The following is a 24,677-nucleotide window of genomic DNA, read 5'->3' as shown; positions in this document are numbered from 1 at the left end:
TCTGTAAAGACTGGATATCCAAAGGTGTTAACCAAAAAGAGGGTGTGTTTTCATGGTTTGGATAATCAGATCAATAAATCTTACCGCATTCACTTGGAGTAGAAAGGCCAATCCCAACCAATCGAAACGAAAGTTTTTCTTTTTTAACAGGTTATTTTTTTTGAATAAAATTTCAAGAATTTATTTTATATCTAATGGATGACGTGTTTGTTGGTACCCCCCCGGTACATTCCCCTACTTACTAACATAAACGAGATATGTTGTGGACTATGTTTTTCTTCCAACGTTGATCTTGATAATTCTTTTAATAATATGGTCGACAAAAATATTTTCGTCTAAGATAATTCGGTCTTTAAAAATAGACTAGTCCAAAGGGAATGAGTTCTTTTATACCTTTATTTTGTCCTATTTTGAGGGAGTTAAATAGCGGAATACTAATTACAAAAAGAAGAAGAGGGAAACTTCAATTTGAGTTCGATTCATTTTGAGAGGAAGACGCTAACTGTTTAGATGTTCAGCGTCGACTTCCATCTTGTTTTAAAAAAGTAGGAAAAAGGTAATTATGCACTTGAATCTCTCAAATAGGTAAAGCAATGATTTTTTCAAGAAACATAAATGATAGAGAACGATTGTGAATTTAAAATCTTGTAATGAAGTGTAAAAAATAGTTTCAAAGTGACTTAAAATAACCGTTATTTCGTGAAAATAACTTTAACGAACGGGAGAAGGTACGGAATATAAAGTTTACTTTGACCAAATAAATGTAGCATTTGGACGTACGCAAGCAGGGAGCTGGTTCATATTTTAACGTTACTTTTTGAACTTTGGTTCTATTTTCAGAATTCAAAATCATTATGGAGGACTTAGTTAACGACGAGAGAAAGTGGTGCGAAAACCAGCACGGAATTGTTGATTCATTGCTGGAGCCAATTTGTTATTGTACTCTCATTGTTTCCATTGGACCTTATCTCTCCAAATATTATTTCGTCATCACCATCGTAACTCTGATCCTTGTTGTCCTGGCACTTCACCTCAAACGCGAACGATGTGCTAAAAAAAGTTTACAGGAACAGTTTTTCATACGGCCTGGAAGAGGGAAAACTTTGATCGTTCGAAACAAAGCTATCGGTGTGCCCGGGAAAAGTCAAGAAGATTTGGCGCGTTTTCATAATGGTTTTCGACGCGAGAATTATGCATCGGAAAAACGATCAAGCACACGAAACAGACTGTACAAATTGAAAGGACATAAGTTGTTCAGAACAATGCCTTCTTGATTTTTTTCCTTGGTCCACAGGTCGAATGTAACGATTGCATCCATAACTCTAACAATTTCCTTGTTCTGTCCGTGTCGTTTGAGTTACGGAGACTCTATTAGTATAAACAAATGTAAGCAATTGTAAATTTTAGAAAAAAATGCTTATTCTTCATCGAAGATTATATTGTACATCAGCCCCCAAAAGCCTGTTGCAGGAAGGGATGTTATTCTACAAGTTTTGTTCCAATTCGATTTTTATTTCGACAGGGAGAAAGACACTGTGATGCTAATAAAAATGTCGTTGTTTTCAAAAAGTCAGTGCAAAAGCTATATTTTTATGTTTTACTTCATTATCAATCAGAGAGGTTTTATGTGGTTAGATTCCAAAAATAAAATACACATTTTTTTTAAGAAACACATTTTTTTAAGAAACATGAGGCTCAGTATGCCTAAAAACTAAGAAACATCTAAGAGACATGCTGAGGCTGAGAATGAGAAAATAACATTTTTAATTCGGTTTTCTAAAGAACCTTCCAATGAAAACAAATGATTTTTTTCTTTGTATGAAAAAATAGGCTGATTATGTGAAAAAGTTTAGAAACATGTAGTGAGAAACATTCAAAAGGCCGATTTCTTAAGAAACATTGAGGCTCAAAAGGCCGATTTCTTAAGAAACATTGAGGCTGCTTGGTAAAACGAGTTTCTTAAAAAAAAAACGTGTACGAGGCAGAAAAAAATAATCAGCCTAATCTCTCTAATTTACTGCGCCCTTTAGCTCTATTCAATGAAATGGGATGGAAGAAAACCAGCTCCCTCTGATTACCAAAGTGTTTTGACCGTTCTATTGAAAACACTTTTGTTTTAGCTTTGATTGATTAGTTTGTTAGACAAATTTCAAGAAAAGACGGTTCGTCCTAAAAATTAAGGCTTCCATTATGCTTAGTTCATTACGTTTTTCGTTTTTGACGGATTGCTCTCCAAACCTTCAGTGTGAGGCGAGGGGTGGGGGGTACTTAGGCAAGAATGGGTGCTGGGTGTGTGCGGACGGTAAGGGTCGGTGGAGGTCCCATCCACACATACCCCTCATCCGCCAACCCTAGTACCCCAGGGCATGAAGTAAACAATTTTACATCATTTATTACCTAAAAAATTCTCATCGATATGATATCGTAATATTTTAGAAAAAAGGGAAATCCCCACACATTTTCAAAACCACAAACGATTTGGAAATGCTCTAAGTCTAAGCAAAGAAATATTTTCTATCTCTTTGGTCTAAGTTAGGTTGCAAGGTTAGAGTTTTAACTTTGAGTTTTAACGCTAGATTTATGACTTACGACCTTCAGATCAGATCAGAGAAAAAAATAACGTCCCTAAATTCCAAAAATGACGTCATAAATCGGGATAACTCGGTTTTTCGTAACTCGGTTTTTTTAACTCGGAAAAAATAGCTCGGGAATTCCGGGCCTCCTTTATAAATCTATGCTATAATAGTCCCGCTGCTGAGGTCGATAAATGTTTCGTTTCGTGACACACATCTTAGAACTAACTTTTTTTGGTGGAAACTCGCGAATTAGTATATTTAGATTCCAAAATCAAAAAGTTTCCACGATATTATCGTGCATAATTGGCGATTTTTTGCGTTTCCAGGCAAAATTGCAAGGCCTGGAAATTTATGATTTTTGGGGGGTCTTCAAATTAAAAAAATACCTATATCACATGATAGAGCTCTTCAAACTGAGCAAAAAAGTGTATTCCCTACACCAAAGTCCCAACTTCTCTAGATCAAAAGTTATGGGCCTATTTGTGGTCAAAAACTGATGGAAAACAGGGAATTTCCCCACAATCTGCATTAATTTATGCAAAATTAAACACCTTTTTGACGCCAATTACTCGTTACTTGCACGATAATATCGTGGAAACTTTTTGATTTTGGAATCTACATACACTAATTTGTGAGTTTCCACCAAAAAAGTTAGTTCTAAGATGTGTGTCACGAAAATCGTTTTCTAGCCACTTTTTTCGATCTCAGCAGCGGGACTATAATACTCTAGGGGCTGAGTTAGGTCCCGTATGCGCATCGGCGTATAGTCATTTTTTCTTTTGATCATGAAAGTATAGTCCTTGAAGAGTCAGAAAACGTGTGTGGCGTTATTTGGATCAGGCTCAAATTTCCATAATGGCGGATTTTCGATGTCAACCCTTTTTAGCCCTCTTGCTTGAAAAAAAAAATGTTTTTTGATTGGCTTACTTAATTTACTTGAAATTTTCAGAGGGTCTTGCCTACCGTTCAAATAATAAAATTCAGGAAAGGTTTTTTTTCTACATGAATTTCGAAATCCATAATGGCGGATTCAAAATTTTCTTTCGTCACATGGGCTCTTAGGCTCTGCTTGCCTCAGAAAAATATTTTTTGAGCTTAAAACCCTGCATATTATATACCAATCGATCAGAAATTTTATGCTGATTAAGAAAAAGGTCAGAATCATGGTCTGAAAATTTCGTTATCAAGAGATACGAAGTACTTACGTTTTCTAAGTTTTGAAAACGAAAGTACTTCATAGCTCGAGATAGAAAAATTTTCAGACCATAGTTCTGACCTTTTTCTTAATCAGCATAAAATTTCTGATCGATTGGTATATAATATGCAGGGTTTTAAGCTCAAAAAATATTTTTCTTAGGGAAGCAGAGCCCAAGAGCCCATGTGACGAAAGAAAATTTTGAATCCGCCATCATGGATTTCGAAATTCATGTAGAAAAAAAACTTTTCCTGAATTTTATTACGCACGAGCGAGCGCAGCGAGCGAGTGCGATTCTTTTGGCAAAAGCGCGGGAAAAAAAGCTGATATGCGGGGTGATAAAATCGATTTTTCAGCTTTTTTAGCCTCGTTTCCATTCAGACTTTCGTCGTCGTGTGCAACTGTCTTAAGTCCCAATAAGGAGAATTGTCGCCTGCACCCGACTGTCTGTTGGAAGCATTACGTAATGGATTTTTTCCAAATCTCTTTGTAAATCGAGCTCCGGCGTCAAAAACAGTAGAGTATTTTATAGGAGGATAAAGACGTCACTTTTTCAAGAAACGTCGCGGGAAAATATGGGCACGGCGGTCCATCCTCCTTGCCGATCGGGAAACGTCGCCCGGTTCGGAAGCGTATTGTTGATCGGACCACACTGCTTTCTAACAGTCAAAATATAAAGATGGCTGCAAAAATAAACAACTGGTTGCTACTGCTCTTTCGCTATTTTTCTTTGGTTTTTATGCTTTAATGAGTTGAATTGGATCATGCTTTTTGTGTGATTGTTACAAGAAATGGTTGATGATGAAGTTTATTATTATTCCTTCCTGGATTTGATGTTCCGTTTGGTTTGGCATGAGAGATGCAATCTCGCTGTCTCTTGAAAAACAGGACATTTTATCAACTTTCAAAACAAACTAACTTCAATTTTGCCCGCATATCTACACAAATTCTAACAACGCAGGTGACTGAATATTTGTGGATAAATCTGACCATACTATATTTGAAAAATTAAATACTTGCAACATCAAAAAAGTTTGAACTCACTTTTTTATGATGGAGATGGTCAGATGAGATGGTAGAGATGCGGCACCCAAGCCAAGGAAATGGTTGTGGTTGGATATGAACTGGTTAGCTTTAATGTCAAATGTAAAAATTTAAACTCAGAGCTTGCACGTGCGTTTAAAACGTGGAAATTTTTACTGTGAATTTGGACATTTTCTTCTACGCGCGTTTTAAACGTGGAAAACTTTTGGTTATGAATTTGGACATTTTATTCCACGTGCGTTTAAAACGTGGAAATTTTTGCTGTGAATTTGGACATTTTCCTCCACACCACGTGCGCTTAAAACGTGGAAAACTTTTGGTTATGAATTTGGACATTTTATTCCACGTGCCTTTAAAACGTGGAAAACTTTTGGTTGTGAGTTTGGACATTTTCTTGCATGTGCATTTTTTAAAACGTGGAAACTTTTGCTGTGAATTTGGACATTTTCCTCCACACCACGTGCGCTTAAAACGTGGAAAACTTTTGGTTGTGAATTTGGATATTTTCTTCCCCATGCGTTTAAAATGTGGAAAATGTTTGTCGTTAACTTGATATTTTCTTCCACGTGCATTTAAAAAATGTAGAAAAGTTTTGCTGTCAGGCAAAAATTAAAAAAAATGTAGTGTTTCCGGAATGCGGGTGAAGGAAAAAAGCTTTGAATTGATGCGGCCGGCCAGAAAAAAATTTTTTATTTGATTTTTTTGATGACTTAAGTAATATACCGGGTGACCCACGAAAAAGTTCAGACGTTTCCCGACATCTTGAGGCCGAAAAAATGTCCCAAGGTGCTTGGAGTATTGATATTTAGAAAGTAGATATCCTAACTTAGAATTTGAGCTATCACTTTTTAAGTTTGACCGACTTGTTCTCTACTTATGAGCTTTTAAAGTCAAAATTCACTTTTCAGAAAGTGTAAAAAACACGTAAAAAAGAGGTATTAAATTTATGCAATCAATTAGAAAATCACTTACAAATTGACTTATTTAACGAGTTCTATGACATTAATAATTAATAAAAACATCTTTAAAAGTAATTTTTGCTTAAAACAAGACTAGTTTTTATAAAAATTGGCGCTTTGTAGATTTTTCAGATTTTTTTCAAAAACTGTATATCAAAAGCGTCTAAAAATACCAAATTTGATACCCCTTTTTTACATGTTTTTTACACTTTCCGAAAAGTGAATTTTGACTTTAAAAGCTCGTAAGTAGAGAACAAATTGGTCAAATTTAAAAAGTGATAGCTCAAATTTTAAGTTAGGATATCTACTTTCTAAATATTTAAATTCCAAGTACTTTAGGACATTTGTTCGGCCTCAAGACGTCAAGAAACGTCTGAACTTTTTTGTGGGTCACCCGGTATAAGATCATTGAAATAGAACTTTAACAATAACTTTTATGTAAAAGAAGTATGAAGTAAGCCCTGAATATACTAATGTGTCAACCACTAACTAACCAACAATTCTTGATCTACAAGTGGAAATATCTAACTAAACTATGGATGAACCCATAGTCTTATTATTTTTCATCCGGTTGGTTTCCAGAAACCCTACATTTTTTTTATTTTCACCTCAATTGAAAATTTTTTCAAGCAATATCCTGGCATGAAGACTTTTTTTCTTTTTGGAAATTTTGGAAATTATGATTGCCAATTATGTGACATTTTCTTCGACGTCCTTTCAGATTATGAAAATGTTTCCCAGTATATATGAGATTTTTTTCTTCTTTTGCATTACACTTTTTTTTAATATAAGAACCAGTAAAATTTTTCTGAGCCTTGACTGTTCTTTTTTTTTTTGCACTTTGAGCTTCTATCATGTTCTTATTAATAGGATGTAAGTCAGGTATTTTAGGAATTATACCTAATTTTTATTACCCCTAAATTGATTGAAATTGAGTAGTTTCAGGCTCAGCATTGTTCTTAAATTGTTCTTATTTTTTGGCGATTTTGAGCCTCGTTGTTCTTATAAAATTGTTCTTATATTAAAAAAAGTGTATGTTTGAAATTATGAAATTGTTTCCCTGTTTTGAAAGTTTTTTACTTTTTGACATGCATTTCAAAAATTATAACTTTTGGATGCTATAATTTTTTACCTTTTTTTCAATATTTTATATATTTTACATTTTCTCCAATATTTTATATAATAAACCTTTTTTCCAATATTTTATATATGAAAACTATATGCAAAATATTTCATCTATTTTGAAAATATATAAATTTTCCTTTGGTTTTCTTATTGTAAAATATTCTCAATTTTTGATGAACTAACCTGAGATCAGATTGTGTTGTTTTCTGCCCACCACGCTGAAGCTCTAAAGGGATGGGTGAAAACATACAATCTGACGAATATTCTATCTCAAATTCGTAAGGACCGCGTTCGTCTACAATAAAGGTCATGATATTTTGATAATTTTGGTTATTTTAACGTTTTTCAAGATTTAAAGTTCCGGCGAGAAAGTCGATTTTGGGCTATCTCTTTAATTTAATCGAATATTTCAATTCGGAAGGGGTTGGCAGACTTACAGGCTATATTTTGAGCACTATTGGACTATTTTTGAACTTTTGAATCCTCAGATCCTAAGGTCTTAAGTCTCATGATAAAACTCAGAGTTAAAACTCTACCCTTCCAACCTACTTTAGAGCACTTACAAATCGCTTGTGGTTCAAAAACTTCCCGGTGTATTTCTCTTTTTTCACAAATATTATGACCTTGATTGTAAAAGGACTGGGGATGACAACAAAGTTGCCTGATTGTGTTTACGAATAGGGCGCCGTATCAGTTTTTGACTTTCTGGCGCATAACAAGATTTTTGGAGGACTATTTTCCTCAAATGTATAATTTTCAGGTGCCTTCAGAGGTTTACCCTGCACGTAAGAAAATTATGAACAGCTGTTATCAGGTTATGATGAATAAGATCAATTTTTGTAGATATACATTACCCCCTGATCTAAGAAAACGAGAAAAGAGAAAAAGTATTTTAGGTTGAAATTTTAAGATATTTGATTTTGAGTTAAAAAAACTTCAAAAAAGCAGTTTGTTTTGAAAATAGAATATCAACTTTCTTTTGGTTCACCAGACTTTGTACATGTTTAAAATGCATTGATAGAAATTTTCCTTGCTCTCGTGACGATCATGAAAATTACCAAAAAAGGTTTGTTCACCATGCAAATATCGTATATATGCAAAGTTCTTTAACCTTTCAAAGCCGCTGTCTTTTTTGAAAAAGGCCAAAAATTTCTTCATTTTTTTCTGTAAATTTATTTTTTCAAAGGCAATTTCTCGACCAGGACAAAGGGTTCAGGTATCAACTTTGATATCGTTGGAAAGCTCTTTCTCTCAGCTACAAAAAATAGCAGATTTTTTTTCTCTGAATCTCAAGTGGTCAGGAGTTATGACCAAAAGACTGTGTATCGGTAAAATGACCTTTTCAAAACGTATATATACGTATTCTGGCTTCTAAGGGTTAACAGAGACTCAATTTTTTTTTTCTTTTTCATTTAAAATGCCTTTATCTACTTTCTTTTTGTACCAATAGTCATTTTGGACAGTTTGGACCAGTTTTAAAGATTTAAAAAATTTTTATTAACCTTTCAAAGCCGCTGTCTTTTTTGAAAAAGGCCAAAAATTTCTTCATTTTTTTCTGTAAATTTATTTTTTCAAAGGCAATTTCTCGACCAGGACAAAGGGTTCAGGTATCAACTTTGATATCGTTGGAAAGCTCTTTCTCTCAGCTACAAAAAATAGCAGATTTTTTTTCTCTGAATCTCAAGTGGTCAGGAGTTATGACCAAAAGACTGTGTATCGGTAAAATGACCTTTTCAAAACGTATATATACGTTATTCTGGCTTCTAAGGGTTAACAGAGACTCAATTTTTTTTTTCTTTTCATTTAAAATGCCTTTATCTACTTTCTTTTTGTACCAATAGTCATTTTGGACAGTTTGGACCAGTTTTAAAGATTTAAAAAATTTTTATTAACCTTTCAAAGCCGCTGTCTTTTTTGAAAAAGGCCAAAAATTTCTTCATTTTTTTCTGTAAATTTATTTTTTCAAAGGCAATTTCTCGACCAGGACAAAGGGTTCAGGTATCAACTTTGATATCGTTGGAAAGCTCTTTCTCTCAGCTACAAAAAATAGCAGATTTTTTTTCTCTGAATCTCAAGTGGTCAGGAGTTATGACCAAAAGACTGTGTATCGGTAAAATGACCTTTTCAAAACGTATATATACGTATTCTGGCTTCTAAGGGTTAACAGAGACTCAATTTTTTTTTCTTTTTCATTTAAAATGCCTTTATCTACTTTCTTTTTGTACCAATAGTCATTTTGGACAGTTTGGACAAGTTTTAAAGATTTAAAAAATTTTTTTAACCTTTCAAAGCCGCTGTCTTTTTTTAAAAAGGCCAAAAATTTCTTCTTCATTTTTTCTGTTAAATTTATTTTTTCAAAGGCAATTTCTCGACCAGGACAAAGGTTCAGGTATCAACTTGATATCGTTGGAAAGCTCTTCTCTCAGCTACAAAAAATAGCAGATTTTTTTTCTCTGAATCTCAAGTGGTCAGAGTTATGACCAAAGACTGTGTATCGGTAAAATGACCTTTTCAAAACGTATATATACGTATTCTGGCTTCTAAGGGTTAACAGAGACTCAATTTTTTTTTTCTTTTTCATTTAAAATGCCTTTATCTACTTTCTTTTTGTACCAATAGTCATTTTGGACAGTTTGGACCAGTTTTAAAGATTTAAAAAATTTTTATTAACCTTTCAAAGCCGCTGTCTTTTTTGAAAAAGGCCAAAAATTTCTTCATTTTTTTCTGTAAATTTATTTTTTCAAAGGCAATTTCTCGACCAGGACAAAGGGTTCAGGTATCAACTTTGATATCGTTGGAAAGCTCTTTCTCTCAGCTACAAAAAATAGCAGATTTTTTTTCTCTGAATCTCAAGTGGTCAGGAGTTATGACCAAAAGACTGTGTATCGGTAAAATGACCTTTTCAAAACGTATATATACGTATTCTGGCTTCTAAGGGTTAACAGAGACTCAATTTTTTTTTCTTTTTCATTTAAAATGCCTTTATCTACTTTCTTTTTGTACCAATAGTCATTTTGGACAGTTTGGACCAGTTTTAAAGATTTAAAAAATTTTTATTAACCTTTCAAAGCCGCTGTCTTTTTTGAAAAAGGCCAAAAATTTCTTCATTTTTTCTGTAAATTTATTTTTTCAAAGGCAATTTCTCGACCAGGACAAAGGGTTCAGGTATCAACTTTGATATCGTTGGAAAGCTCTTTCTCTCAGCTACAAAAAATAGCAGATTTTTTTTCTCTGAATCTCAAGTGGTCAGGAGTTATGACCAAAAGACTGTGTATCGGTAAAATGACCTTTTCAAAACGTATATATACGTATTCTGGCTTCTAAGGGTTAAATAATTATCAGTTGTTTGTCTATATGGCTTATTGAAAATATACCTGCCCCGTCTCCGGGATCTTTTTGCTTCTAGGCGTCTCCGGCTAAAATCGGTGTTAGATCTACTTTTGTGGCGTTTTGGTCCTTTTTTGTTGTACACTAGCAATCGGAAAGTTTCGCTGGGAATAAGGAAGTTTAGCAATCCTACGGTATGTAGTGTAAAAAACCTTTCGCTTGCGAACACGAGATTTTCGTATCGTGCGTAACCCCTTTTACAATTGATTATTTGAACGGTAGGCAAGACCCTCCGAAAATTTCGAGTAAATCAAGTAAGCCAATCAAATGTTACAGCCACGCAAATTTGGAACCAAAAGTAGTCATTTCAAAAAATCAAAATCGAAAGTGCTTCATATCTCCAGATAACGAAATTTTCAGACCATGGTTCTGACATTTTTCTTAATCAGCATAAAATTTGTGATCGATTGGTATATAATATTACTATGTTTAAAGTTTAAAAATTTTTTTTTTCAAGCAAGAGGGCTAAAAAGGGTTGAAAATCTAAAATCCGCCATTATGGAAATTTGTGCCTGATCCAAATAACGCCACACACGTTTTCTGACTCTTCAAGGACTATACTTTTATGATCAAAAGAAAAAATGACTATACGCCGATGTGCATACGAGACCTAACTCAGCCCCTAGAGTATAAAGTCGACGCCAAAATTTCCGGCGAATTTCTGACCCTGACAAATAACATGTCCAGTTCAGTCGGGTCCAATTCTACATTATAATGAAAAATACATGAAAATATCGAGTTTTAAGAACATACTTAATTAAAAAAGTATTATGTAACAAATAGAGTCGACTTTATTGGCGGTCGAAGGAAGGTAATGAACATGGCTACTGGCTACTGAATTGAATCCATCATGAATGTAATTTGTTTTTTCTTACTTTTAATGTAAGTTCATCCGGCAGTCTTTGCATGTCAATTGAGATTTTATTAATCTTTCTTTTTTATCTCTCCTTTTCCATAAATCTATGTCTGCCAAATGAATTTTATCCCAACAAAAACTTCCAAATGAATCAATTGTAAAAGGCAAAAGGGGTTACGCACGATAGGAAAATCTCGTGTTCGCAAGCGAAAGGTTTTTTACACTACATACCGTAGGATTGCTAAACTTCCTTATTCCCAGCGAAACTTTCCGATTGCTAGTGTACAACGGAAAAGGACCAAAACGCCACAAAAGTAGATTTAACACCGATTTTTGCCGGAGACGCCTAGAAGCGAAAAGATCCCGGAGATGGGGCAGGTATGTTTTCCGGGGAATGAGAAAGTTACAATTTTAAAAAGTTGTACCCAGCCGTTTGCGTGATGCGTGATTGGGAAATAATTCGAGGCAGGATTTTTGGAGAAAAGGTAAAATATATAAAATTGAAAAAAAGGTAAAAAATTATAGCATTCAAAACAGGAAAACAATTTCAAAAAATAATTTCAAACATACTGTACACTTTTTTTAATATAAGAACAATTTTATAAAACAACGAGGCTCAAAATCGCCAAAAAATAAGAACAATTTAAGAACAATGCTGAGCCTGAAAAAAAAGTGTAATGCAAAAGAAGAAAAAAAAATCTCATATATATAATATACTGTGAAACATTTTCATAATCTGAACGAACGTCAAAAGGAAAAAATTCCCCTACCAGAAGGCATTTTATAATTTTCAAAAGCATGCTGCAAAAGCAAAAAATGTCACATTTTTGGCAATCATAATTTCCAAAATTTCCAAAAAGAAAAAGTCTTCATGCCAGGATATTGCTCAAAAAAATATTCAGTTGAGGCGAAAATAAAAAAATGTAGTGTTTCTGGAAACCAACCGGCTGAAAAATGATAATTTTCTGATCTGGCTGCAGACTATGGGTTCATCTATAATAGTTCATTATAAAAAAATCAAGTTGGAGCATTTAAGCTATCAAAGTAGTTTGGTTAGATATTCCCACTTGTAAATCAAGATTTGTTTGTTAGTTAGTACCATAGTTGATACATTAGTTTATTCAGGGCTTACTTCATACTGTTTGTAAATAAAGTTATCTTTAAAGTTCTATTTCAATGATCTTATTACTTAAGTCATCAAAAAAATCAAATCAAATTTTTTTTCTGGCCGGCCGCATAAAAGCTTTTTTCCTTCACCCGCATTCCGGAAACCATTTTTTTATTTTTGCCTGACAGCAAAACTTTTCGGGAGGTCGTCAGTAGTCCGACACTTTCTAGTCCGACAGTAAAAATATCCGACGTTGGATTTGACAAATGCGTCAGTATTCCGACAACAATTTTGTCCGACAACGAGTCAAAAAAAAACATAAAAAACGAAATATGAATCGTGTAGAGGAGGCACATCTTTTATTTAAAAATCCAAAGTCCCGATTTTGAGGTTAGGCCCCTAAACCCGACTTTTCTTAAATTTTGGGAAGCTTGTTAGGATTAGGCTTTTAAGAGAAATTGGATTTGGCTGTTTTTACGACCCTTCTTTAGTGATTTACAACCCTGTTTGGTCCTTTATTTCTAATTATGTCAAAATGCCGCCAAAAAGAAATTTTATTAAAATATTTTCTCAGTGAAAAACTCTTATTCAACATTCGACACTCTAAAATCTTTCGTTTTCGGACAAAAGTGACGTCGGAAAAAAAGACTTCCAAATTGTAAATTTATTTTATAGATTCGAACTGTTTTACTGTCGGACTAGAAAGTGTCGGACTAGTGACATGCACCCAACTTTTCTACATTTTTTAAATGCATGTGGAAGAAAATGTCAAGTTCACAAAAAAAGTTTTCCACATTTTAAACGCACGTGGAAGAAAGTGTCCAAATTCACAGCAAAAATTTCCACGTTTTAAAAGCATGTGGAAGAAAATGTCAAAATTCACAGCAAAAATTTCCACGTTTTAAACGCACGTGGAAGAAAATGTCAAAATTCACAGCAAAAATTTCCACGTTTTAAACGCACGTGGAAGAAAATGTCCAAATTCACAACCAAAGGTTTTCCACGTTTAAAATGTAGTGGAAGAAAATGTCCAAATTCACAGCAAAAGCTTCCACGTTTTAAACGCACGTGAAAGAAAATGTCCAAATTCAGACAACCAAAAGTTTTCCACGTTGCATTTTAAAACACCAAGGGAAATTCAATTATCAATCAGTAAATTTTGCTCCGGGTTTCAATTTTTACATTAAAGCTAACCAGTTCATATCTACCATCCATCTGACCATCATAAAAAAGTGAGTTCAAACTTTTTTGATGTTGCAAGTATTTAATTTTTCAAATATAGCATGGTCAGATTTATCCACAAATATTCAGTCACCTGCACCTACGGGCAAAATTGAAGTTAGTTTGTTGTGAAAGTTGATAAAATAATGTCCTGTTTATTTCAAGAGATTGCATCAATCTCTCATGCCAAACCAAACGAAACATCAAATCCAGGAAGGGATAATAAGAAAACTTCATCATCAACCATTTCTTGCACAATCACACAAAAATCATGATCCAATTCAACTCATTAAAGCATAAAAACCAAAGAAAAATAGCAAAAAAGCAGTAGCAACCAGTTGTTTACTTTTGCCGCCATCTTTGTTTTGACTGTTAGAAAGCAGTATGGTCCGATTAACAATACGCTTTCGAACCGGGCGACGTTTCCCGATCGAGAAGGATACTTATATTTTCCCTGCGACGTTTCTCGAATATATGACGTCTTAGTCGTCGTACAAAAAACACCCTACTGTTTTTCACGCCGGAGCTCGATTTACAAAGAGATTTGGAAAAAATCCATTACGTAATGCTTCCAACAGGCAGTCGGGTGCAGGCGACAATTCTCCGTATTGTGACTTAAGACAGTTGCACACGACGACGAAAGTCTGAATGGAAACGAGGCTGAAAAAGGGTAAAAATTGATTTTATCACCCCGCATATCAGCTTTTCTTCCCGCGCTTTTGCCAAAAGAATCGCACTCCCTCGCTGCGCTCGCTCGTGCGTAATGAATCCTATCATAATTTCCAGACAGAGACGGTGTAAACGAACAAATCTAACACCTAATATATTGAACACAATTTAACGCAATCAATTGCAGGTTGATTGTCAAATGCAATTAAATCATAATCAAACATAACCCAGGATTTTCTGTTCAATTGATTCGATTCAGGCCTTTCCATGAATAAAATGAACATGATCGCATATGAATTGATCTCGTAAATGATTGGGCCATCCCAGAAAATATTTGTCGCCCCCCGTCGGACGACGTGCATTTTTTAATTCTTTATAGTCTCAGAAATAATTTTTCTTTTCCCAGTGGTGGTCGGAAATTCCGATGAAAATCCATGTACTTTTGCAAAATGCATCAGAAATTCCACTCTTTTATGCCTTTTTTAATTCAATTGCCTTGGAAATTCATACATTTTCTTCTCTCGACTTGGAAATTTTGAATTTTGGTGAAAACTTTTGTCCTTGGAAATCCTGTGTCGTCTGCCCCCCTGAAAATTACAAACAAAGGCGGCAATCAAAAATATGTTCCATTCGGGTCCTAAAACATCTTTAAATCCAGTCGGTCGGTCGGTCGGTCGGTCAGTCGGTAGTAAATTTTGTTGGATTTTTAAGATCTAGTAAACAGTGCGTCATAAACAGCGATATTTCGATCGCACGGAAGCGCTTCAAAACACCAGCTTTCTTGGAGTTTTGTCTCGTTTACCCAAACGCGCTTCAATCTCGCGTAGGCTTGTCAAGACTATAACCCCCAATATGAATATTTCACTAATGAAGTATATATCAAACTTTTTGTTTTTTGTAATTATCATAAATAGTTTTAAATTCTATTTTTTGGAAGTCAAAGGACAATTATAAAGTGAATTTAAGGTGATTGGGTGGATATTGGGCGGACAGGCGTTTTGTACGTTCCGAGATCGAAAATTAGAGAAGAGTAAAAGAAGGGGCGGGTGTGTTAGTATGTAATATTAATTCATTATTTTTTTTATTTTCATTTTTTGCAAATGCAAAATGAATTTTTGATTTTTGAATTTTAAGGAAATATACAATGTAATATATACTATATTTGATTGTCAATGCCAAAAGATATTTCTTTGCTTTACGATTAATCTGCTGTGTTGCTTCGCCACTTACCCCCGGATTGTTTTAGTAGGCACTTCAGTCACGGGAATTAAAACACGCGTATATGTTGTACCTGACTGTGGACTAACCAAAATTGCAATTACATAAATTATTGTGGAAGTGTACGCTTGAGACGAATGTTTGGGAAATCAAAAAGACAACTTTTGTAAGGATGTTGAGTTTTGTTTATATGGCACTTTGTGATGGACTGCTTGTTAGTCATAAGTGTTTGACAGAGTGCCCAAAAAATTGTTATGGGCATTTTACCTCTCCAAAAAAGCAGAAGTCATTTCTGGCGCCAAGGATCAGTTCTTGGTTCACTTCTCTTCCTGATAATGATCCAAGATATTGACACTAACATCCTACATTCATATTTCTATCTTCATTTGCTGACGATACACGTTTAATGAAGGAGATTTTCTACAAAACGACCTTGATGTGGTGTATCAATGGACATCATTAAACAACATGCAGCTCAATGGCTTGAAGTTTGAACTATACGGAAAAAATGAAGAACTAAAAGAACACTCAAGTTACCTCTCAGACACTGGCTCTCCTATCGAAACCAAGATGGGCGTGAAGGATATAGGAGTCACTCTGGATGTGAACATGACATACAGCAAACACATCACAAACCAGATCAAGAAACTCAAAAGTATCATTGCTTGGATCCATCAAACGTTCAAAACAAGAGATTGTCAAGTAATGCTAACTCTTTGGAAGTCACTGGTACTACCACACATTGACTATTGCTCCCAGCTGTGGTCACCTTCAAAAAGATATCTGTTCCAACAACTGGAATCACTTCAAAAATCTTACCTGAATGGAATTTCAACATCTCAACTATTGGGAGAAGCTCAAAGAACTTAAACTATACAGCCTGGAGCGACGCAGAGAAAGATACAGGATTATCTACACCTGGAGCATCCTAGAACAACTTTTACCAAATTTTAACTATGCTGAAAACAAAGGTGGCATCTTCAGTTACGATAACCAGGGACTGGGTAAAAAATGCTATCTAAAAGAGGTGAACATGAGGCAAAAAACATCAGGTTCCCAGACTATTTAATGCCCTCCCACAATCCATCCGTAACCTCAAAAACTGCTCCAAAACTAATTTTAAACATCAATTGGACCATTTTCTCAATTCACTACCGGACAAGCCACTGCTGCCGAATTACTTTCCTCTTAGGAGAGCTGATTCAAATAGCACCAAAGTCATGGTCCATCATCGGATTTCTCAAATTGGATGATTGTTGAGACGAACAAAGAAGCCTTCAAAAAGTATCAAAAAGTAAGTATCCTCCTCCTCGCCGACGACTATTCTTAAAGTATTCTTTGAGTGTTCTTATGATCAGTTTATGGAATATTCATTTGTGACGGACTGTTGATACTTGACTGTACTGCAATTAACAATACTATCAGTGTCAAACAAGGGGATGTCCTAGGCCCCATGCTCTTCACGTTCTTCATCACAGCAACCATCAGTAGTTGGAGAATAAAATTTTCTGCCACTCCTTTTGTTATTCATGACAAAAAATGATGCTCAAATAACAGGTAGATCAATCAAAGCACGTGGAGAACCAATTTTGTTGCTTGATTCAGAATATACAGATGATGCTTAAGTCGTATTCGATAATCGTCATGATGCTGTTGTTGAGACGCAATCACTAGTTCACCACTTTTCTCGTTTTGGTACAGAAATTCACACCAGAATAACAGAGCCTCGTCAAAGTTGAATAACTGAATTGCTCTTCTGTGCCAAGGCTCCTTCTCTTTACGAATCGCTATCAAGATTACTATAAAGCTGATCTCTCTGACATCGTTTTAACCAATATCAATAACCGATACATCCCAATCGTCAATCAGTTCACATATTTAGGAAGTATCATTACAACAAATGGTACGAATGACCTCAACACGTATTTGTAAAGCGGGAAATGCGTTTGGGACACTGATAAAATCGATTTTCAGCTCCAGTAGCAGTAGTGTCAATTATGTCACAAAGGGAAAAGTTTATTCTTCTTTAGTTTTGCCCATACTCTTGTATTGTGCTGAATGTTGGTGTGTTACAGAAAAGTTATTAAAGTTATTATCGAGATTTCATCATCAATGTGTTTGTGTTATGTGCCAGACCAATCGATTTCAGGCTTGGCAGGAAAGGCTGTTGTTGTTATATGTTAGAAAAGTTATCTTTGAAATCGATTGATTTGTATTTTGTAAAAAAGCAATTACAATGGGCTCGTATGCCCAGTCAGGACTTCCTTTCACTTTATCAGCATTACGCAAACAGCAATGTGTGCTAAATTATTTTGGTTTCGATTTCAAGCAAAAAAGGTCTTAGTAACAGGGCGCGTGCACATAGCAACAGGACGCGTGCACATAGCAACAGGACGCGCGTACATAGCTACAGGGCTGGGTAGAAAAATCTAAATATTGAATTCAAAAAAAATACTGATCATCGTATAGAGCAATTAAAAATACCTTTCTATGTTTAGTTTGTTTTACCTTGGATTATAACTGAAAATATCTGCAAATAACCTTTGTCTGCCATAAGCCTGTATAAGCCCGCACGTTAATAATTTGTCCGCTTCAATTCTTAGAAAATGATTAGAGAGGTCCGCTTAGCAAAGCCGTGCGGGCGATAAATTTATGTTATGTTAAATTTGTATATAACTTAGTGGTATTTATCCAATGAAAAGGATGTAAAGCAGCTTTTTAAGCGGCCTGTTTTTGATCAGGCTAAAGTGTGGTAGAAAGACCGGTCAGTGCATTTGCCAACAACGAAAGCATAAAAACAAACTTTTTTGAAGCTTAATTGCAGAAGGATTTCCAAAAGTTACAAGGGGTCTTCCACCTTTTTTGAGTTCTTTCTTTAAATAAAAAGATTCAATTCAAGACCTGAATTATGTTACCTGAATTATTACCTTTTCATAGAATTAAACAACTGTAACAAAAAGACTGATAAAAAGAGCCTCAATTTTTTACCATTGTTGTTTATCTTTGATTAAGGTTTCTAAGTTCTCACTCATCATAGTAAATCAATCTCGCTTTGCAGCTGGAAATAACTGGTTTTCTAAAAGTCTTACTGTATATATACAAAAAATCTATCACTACTCTTTGAACTTTTTTCTTCTTCCTTCGCTTCATTTCTTTTTGTTTTTATTTCAAAAAATATCTAGTCACAACATTCTATAAAATTTTGAATGTTTTGTGTCTTTATTCGAACGTTTGGAGGAGATTCAAATGTTAAGAGAAACATTTGAACGTCAATAATATTCTTGACTGCCCATATCAGATATTGACTGTCGTCATTGAAAAATCTTGATAGTCATTAAAAAGTATAGACACTGGATGATGCTGGCAATTGAAAACAGACTAAAAGCCGCCAGGGAAAAACAGCAAGCTGGTTACTTGGCCGATTTATTAGGCATCTCAGGCCGCTTTCTGTAGCGGACTTTTATCAGCCTTTAATATTGCCTGAACGGACTAAGTGGCCAGAAAACGAATGGGTAAAAGAAAGTACGGTTTTTTGGCTGATCAGCTTTTCAGGTACCTTAAATCGCTTGGGGAGTCACTAATCATCAAGTAGTAATTTTGACCAAAATTTGGTCTGCAACAGTCAACACAAAGCCACAAAAAGGGTATTTTTATAACAATTATTACAGATTTTAGTACTTTGAACTTAAATCCCTTATAAAAAGTTTTTTGCTTTTAGACTTTTTTTTCACTTATTATATAATATTTTTAAATCAGTGATTTCTCATTTGTCAATTTGAAGTCTTGACAGATATTACGATTCTCATGGAATTCATGACATGATTCCTGTCTCTATTTTTAGATAGAAAAATAGTTGCTTCCATAGATGAGATCTTTATATCTTTCTTTGAAACATTTTATTGGAAATGTTATGGGTGTTAGAGCAGTTTGTTTAGTATTTTGCAAAATATGGACCCTTCTTGGGTATATAATAAAAAAGAATCTACGAACAGTAAGTCTAATTTGCATTTTCATACTTTTTCTTCCTGGGAATTTAGCCATCCGAGATTAAAAGTAATTTGAAAGCTTGTTTTGTTTAGCTTAATCTCTTGTTGTATTGATTTTGTTGAAAGTAAAAACATCAGCTTGATATCTTCTGCATATCACTGAGCAAGACATAAACCAAGGTTTTAACTGAAAGAAGAAAAACCTTTTTGTGCAGAATTTTTGATTATATCTTTTTCTTGCACACATAAAGTATGGTCTTAACCTGTTTTATTCACCTTTTTGCAGGCTATCCAGCATCAAACCATCAAGTATGATATGCAACCTTTGTCACCCCTTTCAATTGAAAGATTGAGTAAGTTCATTATACTTTAATCAGGGAAGAACTTTTGAGATTTCAGCTTTTTTGCAAGAATTCACTTTGCAACCTTTGCAATTTACCTACCTTAACGCCTTTAATTTTCGCGTGGCCTTAGCCTTAATTTTCGCGCACTGGGCCACGCGAAAATTAAAAGGTGCGCAAATTAGCAAATAAGGAATTTTTAGTTAAGGTTCGCCTCTTCTCTTTGCTGAATCACCCTGAAATCGTACTCAATGGATGGAAACAGTCCGGTATTGTCAAAAATCAATTTAGATCCTTTTTCAAAATAGTTATAAATTGTATTTTATGATATACTTTTAAACAAGATTCTCAAGAAAGTCATGAAAGAAGGATATAATTTGTGTCTCGCAATTAATCGTGATTTTTGATAAAGATATGTTTATAGTACAGTGGAGCCTCTAATTGGCGGACACCATTGGGGAAACAGATTACTGTCAGCTAATTAGAGTGTCCGACTTTTTTATGAGGATTTGACTAGAAAACGGCCAGAAAAAAATATGTAAAGTATGTAAAGAGAAACAAATTTTAGGATTGTTACCTTGTTACTCTGTGTTACCCTGTGTTACTCCTGTTACCCCCTGTGACACCTTTTAGTAACAACGCCAAAAGTATACCAAATACTACTTTGATAAATGAATAAAAAGGCTGATGATATAGTTTGATGACGATAATGGTTGAAAATGGTTGTTCTGGGGGGTCAAAAAAATTAAAAACCAAAAATTGCTTGTGAATATGATGGTGGAATCATTGTCATAGGTGAATGCAATGGTGGAAACAAAGGCTCTAGTGAATGCAATGTTGAAATAAATAGTGCCAGTGAATGCAATGGAAACAAAGGCTCTATGTGCTCGCAGCTGCCTTTCCTCGCCTCAAGTTGTGATAGATACAAAAAGATGAAGAAAAAAAAACGTTCTAAATTTTTATATACCACGTTGTGCAAAATTTCAGAGCTGAAACACTATTTGTATTATATTCTCCACTGATATATATTAAGTTTTCAGATAATCTCAATTCCGACCAGTACCCCTTTTTGAAACATTTTATAGAAAAGCCGCATTACTTTCTTTTTAACAGATTTGGTACCAAGAAAAGTGATGGTGTTAGATTTAGATGAGACCTTAATACATTCGCATCACGATGGGTATTTCAATTTTTCTTATTTTGAACATTCCACTTTCTATAATTCAATACAAAAAAGAAGAAAGAAGAAAGAAGAAAGCTTGAATCTAAAATACTCAATTAACAACTTGTTAACCGCTTGTGGTAAAAAAAGAAAATTCCCTTGTCTGTGCCCAAACAAAAACAGTGCTCATGGCTAGTTTGTTTCATCATAAAATAAGTTGATCTCACCGAAGGTTTTTAAAAGAAAATTTAAACACGGAAGCTTCATTCTTGTTTTTTTGTAAACTTAAAAATATTTATAAACGTTCGGCCTCATCCGATGATGGTATCAGTAAAAACGAAACTTTTTAGAAAAAGGAAATTTATATATGCAAGTCTATCTACAGAATATATTAAACCGTGAACACATCATTATTAGAGCCATAAAATTCTAAAAGAAACGTCGTAAACTGTAAAAAAGGACAAAAAAGTATTTAAAAGAGAGTAATTACCCATAAAAGTGAAAGCACGATGCGAAGGAGGATAATTATTATAACTTAATTTAACTAATTTGTTTTTTTTGTTACAGGGTGGCCAGGCCAACCGTCAAACCTTTAACACCTCCCGATTTTGTCCTAAAGGTAATATTTTGCCTTCATTAGCATAGAATGCACTCCCCCCCTTGGGGGCTGTATTTTTCAAAAAATACTGGGCTAGCTTGCTAGGGGGGGGCTGAGTGTTGTGTAATAGAACTGGGGGCAGAGCTGATAGCTTGAGGATATTTTAAATTATGTTAAAAATCTATGCTATGGGGGAGGTTTTATCCCTCTTGAAAAATTTTTTTAACTGCGGCGCAATAAATTTATCGAGAATTTGCATGTAAAATTTCTTTGATATTTTGCTTTGTGAGGGTGGGGGCTATGTTTCTAGAATTTAGTCGGGGGCTATTTTCCTTAGCCCCCCCCCTGAAAAATGCTGGGGGCTGGACCCCTCTACACACTATGATTAGACTCCACAGAGTTTTTTACGTTAATCAGAATAACAGAATCAAAAATCCCACATAAGATGTCAAATGGACCATAAAAAAGTACTCAATTCCAATCTTGAACTCTTTTTCTATTTGTATTAGGTGACGATAGACAGACACTTGGTTCGTTTTTATGTTCATAAAAGACCTCATGTAGATTATTTTCTAGATGTTGTAAGTAGATGTATCTAGAGTTTAGAGTCTGTCCTTTCAACTTTGGTGATTTACATTTTCTCTCCTCTTACATTATCGCAGCTGTTTTCTTAAGTAGTTTTCGTAAAAGATGATAGTTCAGAAAAATATTTTTTTTTGAATTGATTACTCATAGATAAGTCAATGGTATGATTTGGTTGTCTTTACTGCAAGCATGGAGCAATATGGATCAGCTGTCACTGACAAACTTGATAGAAATAAAGGAATTTTGAACAGAAGATACTATAGACAAGTATATAATACAATTTGTGCAATATATTTCATTAATAATGACAATTAAAATGATCGGATGACTTTTCACAGAAAAATGTAAACGTGACCTAGGAAAATTTGTGTTCAAAATATTGAATTGTTCACATAATTTGTCTGTTTGTCATTAAATCTCATTTATTTGATTTTTAAGTTCCCTTTCCACTAAAAGATTTTTTCTTAGGAACTCATTTATTCTGGAAAGGCCCACCTTGTTTATCGAATCGAATGAATGAATCGAATTGACAATTATAATTTCCGGAGATTTTCTTTTTCAGCATTGTAAAGTAGATATTGGTGGATTTTCGAAAGATTTAACTGTTATTTCACCTGATCTATCCAAAGTTTTTATATTGGATAACTCACCAAGTGCTTACCGAGGAAATCCAGGTATGTAGATCTGATATACCATAGCTTCAGACCCCCTTACTTTTTTTTTTTTGGGGGGGGGGCAAAGAAATATTTTGGCCTTTAAAGAGCCTGGGGGCTAAAATTACCAAAATATTTGGGGGGACCTAGATTTTTTTGGGGGGGGGGGGCCTATATGATCTGACTGAGACTCTGGGGGCTGTTCAGCTAATTTCAAAAGATCTCTTATCTTACTATTAAATCAAGTATAAAAAGCAAAAGATTTGTAAACATAAATATTAATACAAGTAAAATTGAGTTTTCATTTATCAGTACTTTACTCGCATATATTTTTTATTGAATTCTCTACGGGGGCGGGAGAACAATGTTTTTGTTTTTCCCCAAGTGTTAGGGGACCTAGCACAAGGCATTTTTTGGGGGGGGGGGAGCTAAATTGTTGGGGGGACCTTACTTTGTTGGGGGGACCTAGAAACCTGGCTGAAGCTATGTATATTTTACTTCAATTTACGAAATCTTTTCACACCGTTAGTTTCATTCCATGGTAACGATTTACCGCGATCCGGCCATAGATCATTGATATTTTTACTGTAACTCTCCTCTCCTAGAAATTTTACCTAAACGTGACTTATCTGATATGAAAAAAGAAAATTTTTCATCTGTTGATTCTTTAGTCTGGATAGAGGCTGCCTGGACAAGGCTGGATAGATTATTAAACATAATTGCACTACGCTGTGCAACTTTTCTTCTTTTTGAATTTAGTGATTGACCCATGTCATTAAATCTAGACAAAAATCTTAAAAAATACAAAATTTTACTATTTTGATATTTATTTCATTAATTATTCTTCTGTTTGTTTTTTAGATAATGCAATCCCGATAGTTTCTTGGTTTGCTGATCCATCAGATACTGCTTTGCTCAACTTGTTGCCCATATTAGACGCTTTAAGGTTCACCAATGATGTCCGATCTATACTCGGAAGGAACCTTCATCGACCAGTCTTATGATTCACCCTTTCTTTTATGCTTTGTTTTGTCATTTTTACTTACTGTATTACTTTTCATGCTCTGGTAATATTTTTATACAACTAATGTTAATAAAAGGGACTAACTTTACAATGCATTTAATTTACTTTTTTTACCCAAATCTCCCAATAATTAAAATATTAAATCTCTTTAAATTAACACAGCTAAAGATAACAACGCCTATAGCAAGACTTTTTTTATATCTTGTTCTGAATTGCATTACATTGGAGAATGAAAGAGGCTAATATACATTATGCATTTTGATAAATTTGTAAAAATCTTCATTCATTTTTTTAATATTCGAAATAAAAATATAGGTTGTTATGTGATCATTTGAAAAGTTTGTGAATAGAATACAATGTTGAGAATTTTCCTTGAAAATTTGCCAAAATCTTTGGTCGTGTCATGCATAGGAAATAGGAACAATAGATATTTTAAATAAAAAAATCATCGTTTTGTTTAATGAATGGTTCATTCCATTTGCATGTTTTTTTATCCTTTCTTTGCTTCTGAAATTCTTTCAAGCTCTTGAATTATTCGAATATTTTTTAATAGAGATGGAAGAAAAGGAAAAAGAAAATTTATCAAAACAACAAAAAAAGAACCGAAAAAAGAAAGAAGCTGCCAAAAGAAAGAAAGAGCAAGCCAAAGAACTTGTTGTTAATGAACATCAGGTATTTTAAATCGATTTTGAAACTACAATTTTATATGTATAGTCCGTCCAGAATAATCTGCATGATAGGTTTTTTTACTTAAAGCAGAATTTATACTCAAAAGTCGTTAACGAATATCCAAATGAATTTGGACGAACAGTATATTATTATGATTCTGAATCTCCAACCTATATCATAATTTTCCCAACTGATTTCATTGCAAAATCAAAGTAAAGACTTTTTACTGCGTATGCCAGAAATTAGTTACCCTCTTCAGGCCTCCTTGCAGCGTCTGTTAGAGGCCAAAAAGGGCACTTTT

The 24,677-nt window shown here is 34.2% G+C and overlaps 1 protein-coding gene across 1 annotated transcript; it reads left to right on the top strand.

The window, feature by feature from the left end:
- The first annotated feature begins 19,198 nt into the window (after nt 1-19,198).
- On the top strand, nt 19,199-23,798 carry LOC136810955 (CTD nuclear envelope phosphatase 1A-like). The gene is made up of 8 exons (XM_067067551.1): nt 19,199-19,349; nt 19,631-19,697; nt 20,799-20,865; nt 21,415-21,466; nt 21,955-22,026; nt 22,181-22,297; nt 22,593-22,704; nt 23,545-23,798. Exons 1-8 carry the CDS (start codon nt 19,224-19,226, stop codon nt 23,685-23,687), a joined length of 756 nt encoding a protein of 251 aa, XP_066923652.1. The 5' UTR covers nt 19,199-19,223; the 3' UTR covers nt 23,688-23,798.
- The last annotated feature ends 879 nt before the right edge of the window (nt 23,799-24,677 follow it).

This window comes from Clytia hemisphaerica, unplaced genomic scaffold (assembly GCF_902728285.1).
Source record: "Clytia hemisphaerica strain Z4C2 unplaced genomic scaffold, Clytia hemisphaerica genome assembly, whole genome shotgun sequence".
Lineage (NCBI taxonomy): Eukaryota > Metazoa > Cnidaria > Hydrozoa > Leptothecata > Clytiidae > Clytia > Clytia hemisphaerica.
This window is presented reverse-complemented; position numbering and strand designations above follow the sequence as displayed.

Excerpts from the sequence above, each read along its gene's own strand:
- LOC136810955 (XM_067067551.1), top strand. The coding sequence starts at position 19,224 with ATGAGATCTTTATATCTTTCTTTGAAACATTTTATTGGAAATGTTATG. Across the intron at positions 20,866-21,414 it reads ATACATTCGCATCACGATGG|GGTGGCCAGGCCAACCGTCA; the intron begins GTATTTCAATTT and ends TTTTTGTTACAG. Across the intron at positions 22,298-22,592 it reads ACAGAAGATACTATAGACAA|CATTGTAAAGTAGATATTGG; the intron begins GTATATAATACA and ends TTTCTTTTTCAG.